Here is an 8,035-nt window from a genome sequence, read left to right on the forward strand (position 1 = left end):
TCTGTCACTGGTTTTGAACGGTAGCCTGGCAGCTGGAGGCGGCGAGGCTTGCGGGGCGGGCAGCGGGCGGAGCGGAGGAGCAGAGCGGAGCGGAGCGGGCTCGGTGCGTGCGGTGCTGCCCGCAATCCCGCGAGCGATGCTTCGCGCAGAGCGCTGTGTAAGCGGGGCTGACTCGCGCGGAGCGGTGTTGTGCTGCACGGCACCGGGCAGCGCTGCGGGGCGGCCGTGCACAGCGTGCCGCTCCTGCCCGCCTGCTTCAGCGGGCGGAACTCAGGGAGCGTGCGGGCGGTAGCGTTCTCTTAGCGATTTGCTCCTTTTTCTGCATGCGCGTGGAGATAACTTGCAGGTAGCGCGTAGCAGCGTGGTGCTGTTCCCCGCCTGCATCCCTCGCCGCCGGTGGGCACCTCCCATCCGCTGCGCTGTGTTTCCCTCAGCATCGGCCCCGGGTGCTGAGTCACCGCGGCTCAGCCCTCCCACCCTGCGTGCATCTGCATCGCTCCACGGCTGCAGCTCTGCGAGGCCTCCAGCAGCTCCGTGCTGTGCAGTGCTTTGCTCTCACCGTGCGCTGCTGGCAGCGTGACCTGCAGCGCTGCTCCCTGCCCGCTGCTCCTTCCCTGTCTGCTCCCTGCCTGCGTGCAGCTTGTTCCCTGCCTGCAGCTCCTTCCCTGTCTGTTCCCTGCCTGCAGCTCCTTCCCTGTCTGCTCCCTGCCTGCATGCAGCTTGCTCCCTGCCTGCAATTCCTTCCCTGTCTGCTCCCTGCCTGCAGCTTGCTCCCTGCCTGCCTGCAGCTTGCTCCCTGCCTGCCTGCAGCTTGCTCCCTGCCTGCCTGCAGCTTGCTCCCTGCCCTGCTTTGCCCCCATCCCAGTGTCAACACAGTGCCATCCACCTCCATGCATGCTCCTGCTAGCTCAGAACAGCTGTGGCCGCGTGCACGCTGCTGCTTTGCACTCCTGCCTCCCTGCACAGAAAGGTGTGAGTCCCCTTGCTGCTCTTGCACGCTGCACACACGAGTTTTTTTGGGGTATCGTGTGGCTCTTTGTGATAAGTGAGTGGAAGGGTGGTTTAGAGTGAGTTTGTTTGGCTGTTTGTTACCAAAGCTGCGTTGTTAACGTAGTGCAAAGTGATCTGCTGTCACCGTGCAAACGCTTTGAGCTGCGCTCAGAGTTGCACTGCACCCTCAATCGCGCTGCAAAGTGCTGAGGAAAAAGTTATTCTGTGAATTCTAGAATATCTTACAAAGCAGCGGGACGTCCCCAAATAGTCCCTCCCTGTCACAGCAGCTGGATGCGGTTCTGAGGTCGGGGCTTTCCCAGCAGCATCCCACACAGCTGGGTGCCTGCAGGGCTGTGCTGGGTGCACCACCCTCTGCAGTGTCTCCTTTCCATGAACTGGGGGTGTCTGCTTGGTGCTAGCACTCTTCTGGAACCTCTGGTCCTTAGACCCACGTGGTGCTCGCTGTTTGTCTGGGGCTCCAACTTGGCTTGCCTCCTTCCTGACCTCACAGCTACCCGTGCATGCTTGCAGCGGGGGCCGTCCCGGTGCTTGCTGCATGCACACACCCAGCAGCGCTCGGAGCAGCGCCGCGTGTTGCAAAAGGTGCAGGCAGTGCTCCACAGCCCCCGCTACGTGAGGGTGTTCGGTGCTGGAATCCCAAATGCAGAAGCAGCTCTTGGGGCCGTGGGTAACGCAGCAGTTTGCATCCCAGCTGACGTTGGGTGCTGCCAGAGCTTCCCTCCTCGCCGTGGGTTCGCACCCTCTGCACAGCACCGTGCATTGTCAGGGCCTGCTTCTGCTCTCTGAGCAGCGCTGTAGCTGGGGCTGCTTTCTGCTTCCAGCCCACGCCAGCCCCATGTGCCCCCATGTCCCTATTGACGCGCGCAGCCATTGTTTCTAATCCGGCCAGCTGATCGATGGAGGCCAGCGTGCAATTAATTGTGTGCTGCCGTGCACCGTGCCCCTCCCCATCGATCCGGGCGGGTTTGTGGCTCGCTAGCTGCAGCCCAGAAGGGGCCACGACGAGCAGCGTCCCGTTCTCGCCTGCCTGCCCGCTTCGTAGCCCGGCAGATAGCTTCAAAGGGAAGCAGTTTGACACAGCGTTGCGTTTCCTCGTGGCGGGGCTCCTTCGGCCATGGGGCTCAAGGAGAAGCTGCATCTGCCTGACCTGTCCGCTGCCATGTTCTACTTGTGCTGTTTTGGTTCTCATGCAGATGGAGGGAGCGAGGAGCCGCCAGACCGAAGACAGGCAAGTGTAGACGCCCGGCAGAGCCGATCTGGGCAAGGTAATGGCTGCTGCTGCTCTCCCTCGGGGCCTCGCTTCTCCGTGCGCTGCTCTGTGTCCGTCTGTTTCTTGCAGCCCCTGTGATCGTCTGCAGCTGTTGTGCAACCCCTGCAGCCGCGAGCTCGCTGGGACCCCCCAGAACCGTTCAGGGTTCGAAGGAGCTTGCATCCCTTGGTGGCACGGCTGCACCGTGGCTCTGTGTGCAGAGCTGAGCTCTGTGCCGCTGCTCGGAGCCCCACGGTGCAGCACCGCCGCCGTGCAGCGTCAGCAGCCAAAACCGCTTTGCTAACGTAGGAGCCGTTCTGTTGTCGTCTTAAAGCGTTGCATTTGGAAACAGAACTGTCAGCCCCCTCGTTCCTCTCTGATGTTAACTGCAGGAGCTCCACGGCAGCTTGCATGCAGCAGTGCTTCTCTCGCCGCGCATGGAGCGGCCGCTGCTGCTGCCCTGGGCTGAGCCGTGCTCACTTCCTTGTCTGCTGCTGTGTGCGTTGTTCTCCCGTTTGTTTGCGCTGTGTTGGTGCAGATTTGGGGCAGAGGACCTGCTTGCTTTGGGTTTCTTTGTTTTTTTGCAACGTTTTCCTTGCCAAAGAGTACCATCCCGGTGGCGTCTGCCCCCCGAGGCTGTGCTGGATGCATGTCCCGGCACTCGCAGGGAGATGCGGAGCAGCACGGCTCCTGCAGTGCATGGATGCTTGCAGTCCAGTTCTTCAGCACAGCGCTCACAGGACGGGCTGAGGGCTCCAGCTGTGCAGGGACGAACCCTCTGGCTGGAGTGGGAGCTCATCTTCTTGCTGGGTGTGCTTCTGTGTGGCTGTGAGTGATCCCCAGTGTTGCTGCCGTTCCTTTTTTTCCCACTGCTCAGTTTCCCTTAGCTTCAGGCAAGCACCAGCACTTGGGCAGAGCTCTGTGCATGCTGATGCCGTGCTGGCACTGGCACCATTTGCCCTCCTGGTGCTGGCACGTGCTTGGGGACGGGCTGCAGAGTGAGCAGAGCTGCACAGTGAGCAATGCTGCCGAGCTCACCGCGACCCCAACATTGCACTGTGCAAAATTAAAGCTAGGGATGAACGATGCTCCACGCGCCCTTAAAGGGACGTGCTCTGCAGGAGCATCCCTGTGCGTGCTTCATTAAAGCAGCATGAAATGAACAGAAAAACACTGGGGTCTGGCCCAGTTTGTGGCAGTAAAGGACAACCTGTAAGGAATAAAACATATCAACCAACGTTCCTGAGCGCGTGGTGAGGAGGGGAGCAGATGTCATGGTGCTGAGCCGTGGGCAGCAGGCGCTGCGAGCTGAAACCTGGCCCCTATGGGAGTGCAGTGTGTGTAATCTCGTTATGCTTTTGGTGATATTGAGAACGCGTTGTGGTGCTTTCAGTCGTCCCGTGTTGGGCTCTGCACGCGTCCCACGCCGGCTGGGCAGAGCTGGGACAGCTGCTAATACAAAAAATCAGAGCGTTTCTGGATTGTCGGGATTAAAGTCAAGCCGGGTGCCTGCAGGTCCCCGAAACGCGAGCGAGCAAAACCCAAACAAGTAGTGCACGTTTGCAATCTGGAGAAATGCTGCTGGAGAAATACGGTTATTTCTTGGCGGGCAAGACAACAGCCAGGGGGAGGGGGGGGGGGATGAACCCAAACCCGCGGAGCCTTCCCCTCGTCACCGCGCTCTCTTCTTTGTGTCCCCCCCCCAGGCACCTCCACAGAGAACGACTGTGCTTTCGACGCAGACTACGCCATCCCGCCGCTCCCCGTGACCGAAGGTATGCAGCAGTTTCGGATTATGGAGGGCATGTCCCGCTCCCTTCCATCCTCCCCCTTACTCACACATCAGTCTATCAGTGTTCGGCTCCAACCCGTGAAGAAGTTGCCTGGTAAGGACTTTAAATAACGTTCGGTGGGGGCTTTTTTGGTCCGTCGGTGCAAAATGTGTAAGAGAACGTTGGTTACGCCCAAGGGAAGTGTTACCGGTTGCGAGAGAACGCTGTGCTGAAAGTTTGGAGGCTGGGAGAGTGCAGCGGGAAAATAACGACACTGTGCGGCAGAGGGATCTTTGCTTTGGGGCTTTGTTTCTGTTTCATGTCACTGGGGTTTAAAGCAGGTGGGTTTCCCAAAGCGGCTGGTGTTTAGCAGCCATTGAGAAGCGTGGTTGGAGCTTTGGGAAGCTTGCTTCTTGCCTAAAATTGGACCTTCCTCTGTGCCCATCTTGAAATCAAGTGGCCGGGGTGCGGCATTACGCCGAGGGAACCCTCCAGACCGATTTGTAGCCAAGATCCTTGATTCTGCTCTTGCTGCGGCCCGCTGTGCTCCGTGCCCTGCTCTTCCTGCCCACTGGTGAAAGGAGAAATTGAAAAGGGCTCAGTGGTTGTGCTGAGGATGGGCTGCGTGGCCGCGGGGGATGGGGAGAGGTGTCCTCCATTTGTGCCAAGCGTGGAAGGATTTCCTCCTGCTGTTGGAGCAGCTTGTGGTCCCAGTCGTGCCCACGTCCCATGGATGGAGCAGCCCCAGCTGCCATCTCGCAGCCGCTGCTCTGTTGCAAGCACATCATTCCCCTTGTAGAGCTTCATAGAACCATGGAACCCTTAGAGATGGAGGGGATCTCTGAAGGCATCCATCCCGACCCCACTTGTGGCCAATGCTGCGGCCATGGGTGGGGACAGGAGGTGCAGCGCTGGTTTGGTTTGGTGCCCGCCTGGGTGTGCATTTAGCAGAGGGAGGGCAGAAGCTGTGGATTCCTATCTGCTTCCACGCTGGGTTCTGGTAACCCAGCTCCTTGAAATGAGGCTTTTTGTCTCCGTGAGGAATTAGGGCTGTTCACGTGCAACGCTTGAGATGGGATGGGAGCAAGCAGCTGGCGAGCCTGGAAACCTTGCAGGTTGCCTTCCTGGCTTTGTTAGCAGCCGGCTCTCCCTTTGGACCTGCGGTTTGGGGACAGCCACGTGCCTCCATTGGGAACGCATTGGGAAGGTGGGTGCTTTGTACTTGAGCACCTTTGCATCCCTTTAGAAGCCCCATCCCCAGCAGAGGCGGCGCAGCCTGGACGCGCGCTCTGATTTCACGCGTACGCATCTTGGTGCTCTCGGTGGAGCTGCAGCGTACTTGGAATTCAAAGCGTGCATCCGTGCGTCGGTGGAGCAGCGTGATTTTTGTAATTATTAGTTTTAATTTACTGTTGGTGCGGTGCAAGGGAGGTGTTTATTTTGCATCCGCGTGCAGTCATTTAGAGGAATTTGTTTGCTTTCGTTGAGGCAACGTGGAGAGGAGCTGGAGGAGCCGCGTTGTTCCGCTGGTTGTTGTTTGCAGCTCTTAGCACATCTCCTTGTCCATTTCTTAACGTTCTCCTATCCGTTACCCATCTGAGAGCTTCCAAACTCCGAGCACTCCTGCAGCTGCAGGCAGAGGGGGGAAGAAAATCATGGAAAATCGTTGAGGAATGATCCAGTTGTTTGGTGCTCAGTGCAGCGAACCCATTCCTGTCATCATCTCCGTATCTGCGCGGTGCTCGGGCAGCGGGACGGTGCCCTTCATGGATGCTGTGTTGGCTCTGTGTTTTTTTCCCCCTGGAAATGTAGAACCACGTGCAACAATTCCCAGCTGTGCCATGCTCCCTTCCGTGCTTCCTGCAGTTCTTCAGGGGTGGAAGTGGAGCAGCACGGTTCCTGTTCAAGGGCTGAAGTGTTGCAGGCGCTTCTGGAGTTGGATGCACGTGTTCCCCATAGGAGGAGCAGCACCGAGAGGGCAGGAAGGCACCTGCAGGGGTTGGCATCTCGGGGCATCCCTTCATTAGGCTCTTAATTTAACCCTTTAGAAAGGGAAATAAGGCTGTGTAGCGCAGAGAAGCTGGCCCAGAAGACACTGCAGCGCTCTCTGTTCACTTTAATGTCACCTTTCAAAGCTGTGGATGCACTGATTTGTGCACAGGCCAGCTTTCCATCCACAGCACGGTGACGATTTCCACCCTGGGTTGAAAACCACCCCGTGGTGCCCTGGTTTCCTCAGCAGAGGGCTGCCTTGCTCGCTGGCAGCCTGATCTCTGTTTGCTGTGTGCAGAGCCCTGGTGCGGGGCTGATAAATATTCAGTGTGGTTGCAATTTCCCCTCTGCTGGATGAAAGGGAACCTAAGGTCGCTGTGGCTCTAAGGGGTGGGGGAACAGTGAGCCTAACTGATGTGCTCTGCCCTACTCCTGCATTGGTAGCAGTGGGGCAGCGGTGGCTGAGGATGCTTTGGGGCAGTGCGTGCAGTCTGTGTCACTGCATTTGTTCTGTTCATAACCACAGCTTTATTAGGAAGCCCAGTGGGAAGAGGGTCTGAGAAAACAGGGAAGAAAGTAATAAAGCACCAAACAAACCCCCAGCAAGATTTGCCGTTCCCATGCTGCACGTTTGCACGCACGGGAGTAATTTTACTTCTCGCCATGCTGGGCTATTTTTAATTGTTCTGTTGGGTAACGGATCCCAAACTTAATTCTTTCGGAGCGGGAGCATTTCTAAAGGCTTCAAGCCGTGCTTGCTGAGCAGGGCCTTCAGAGCGACCTGTTCATCAGCTCTCGGTGCAGGAGCTGCAGCCCTTGTGCTTGCAGCGCGCTGCCTGTGCACGCATCAGGTGAAAGACACTGACAGCAGCGTGAAACAATGCGCTTTTCCCCTGGCTGTAGTGCAAGATAACGTGGTTTTCCCGTGGATCACAGTGCAAAATAGCGTGTCTTTCCCCACTGCGCTGCAGCACGGGGTCTAAACCTTGGCTCTGCCTTAGCTCGCTGTGGCAGCTGTGTGTCTGAGCTGCCTTTCAGTGCAGCCATGCACCCGAGGATGCTCTGTGCTGCTGGATGTTCCCGGCACAGTGCAGCTGCTCCGTGCTGCTGCTGCAGGTTGCTGCATCGCGGCGCTCCCCGGGCGGGCGCGGGCCCTTCCTTTGGGGCACAGTCAGCTCAGTGCCGTTCCCTTTGTCCTTCCTTCACGCAATCCTGCTTGGAAAGCACTGCAAAACCACCTCGCTCCGCTGCGATCTGTGCAAGGTTCCCCGTGCACGCGTCTCCCGCTTCCAGCTGAACAATGCCGGCTGGGAAGCGAGGAGATGGGGACGCTGCGGCTTTAAAGCATCCGAGGGCCGCCAGCCTCTTGGTATAAATTGTTCCCAGAATCCATGTCACAGCTCCTTATATGGGGCTGCTTTTTTTTTCTCTCCGTTGCCATGCCAACCGCAGCACTGCACCATTCATCGGCTCCGGTCCTGGGCTGCATCGCTGCCCCTCTCCTCACTCCCAGTCGTTCCGGGAGCGCCGGTGGATCGTCAGCCCCGCGCTGCTGCGCCATCGTTGACCTGTTCCTTCAACACTTGGCTCGAAAAAAAAAGGGCAAATTGAACGCCGGCGGAGCGAGGAACGGTGTAAAAATCCTTCCTTTTTCCCCCAAGGGAGGCAGGTAGTCTACATTTGCTGCAGCGTTCTGGAAGGAGGGAAGGGCTCTCTAATAGCGAGAGGATTAACGAAGAGAGGGAGCCGTGTCTCTGAGCGCTCCCGAAACCGTCTCGGAGCCCACTCCATGGGGACAGCCAAGACGCAGAGGTGACGTGTGCTGGGGGGCAGCTGGGGGGCACGGAGTTGGCGTGGGCAGCGGGAGCTGACACCTGCATCGCAGCCCCGGGCTGACGGCATGGAGCTGTGCAGGGCTGGGCTGCGGGGCCAGGCTGTGGGTCTGATCTGTGGGTCTGATCTGTGGGTCTGATCTCTGGGTCCAGGCTACAGATCTGAGCTGTCAGTC

At 58.4% G+C, this 8,035-nt stretch overlaps 1 protein-coding gene across 11 annotated transcripts in view; it reads left to right on the forward strand.

Moving 5' to 3' along the window:
- Positions 1–8,035, forward strand: part of TANC2 (tetratricopeptide repeat, ankyrin repeat and coiled-coil containing 2) — a 193,032-nt gene that overhangs the window by 70,767 nt on the left and 114,230 nt on the right. For 6 of the 11 annotated variants that reach the window (XM_021377628.1, XM_021377631.1, XM_021377626.1 and 3 more), the window contains 2 exons: positions 2,208–2,279; positions 3,970–4,149. In XM_021377628.1, the coding sequence (XP_021233303.1) occupies positions 2,208–2,279; positions 3,970–4,149 (252 nt within the window). The remainder of the gene's footprint in view (positions 1–2,207; positions 2,280–3,969; positions 4,150–8,035) is intronic. The other 5 variants (XM_021377630.1, XM_021377636.1, XM_021377632.1 and 2 more) reach the window with 3 other exon arrangements.

The sequence above is a fragment of the Numida meleagris genome, chromosome 26 (assembly GCF_002078875.1).
Source record: "Numida meleagris isolate 19003 breed g44 Domestic line chromosome 26, NumMel1.0, whole genome shotgun sequence".
NCBI lineage: Eukaryota > Metazoa > Chordata > Aves > Galliformes > Numididae > Numida > Numida meleagris.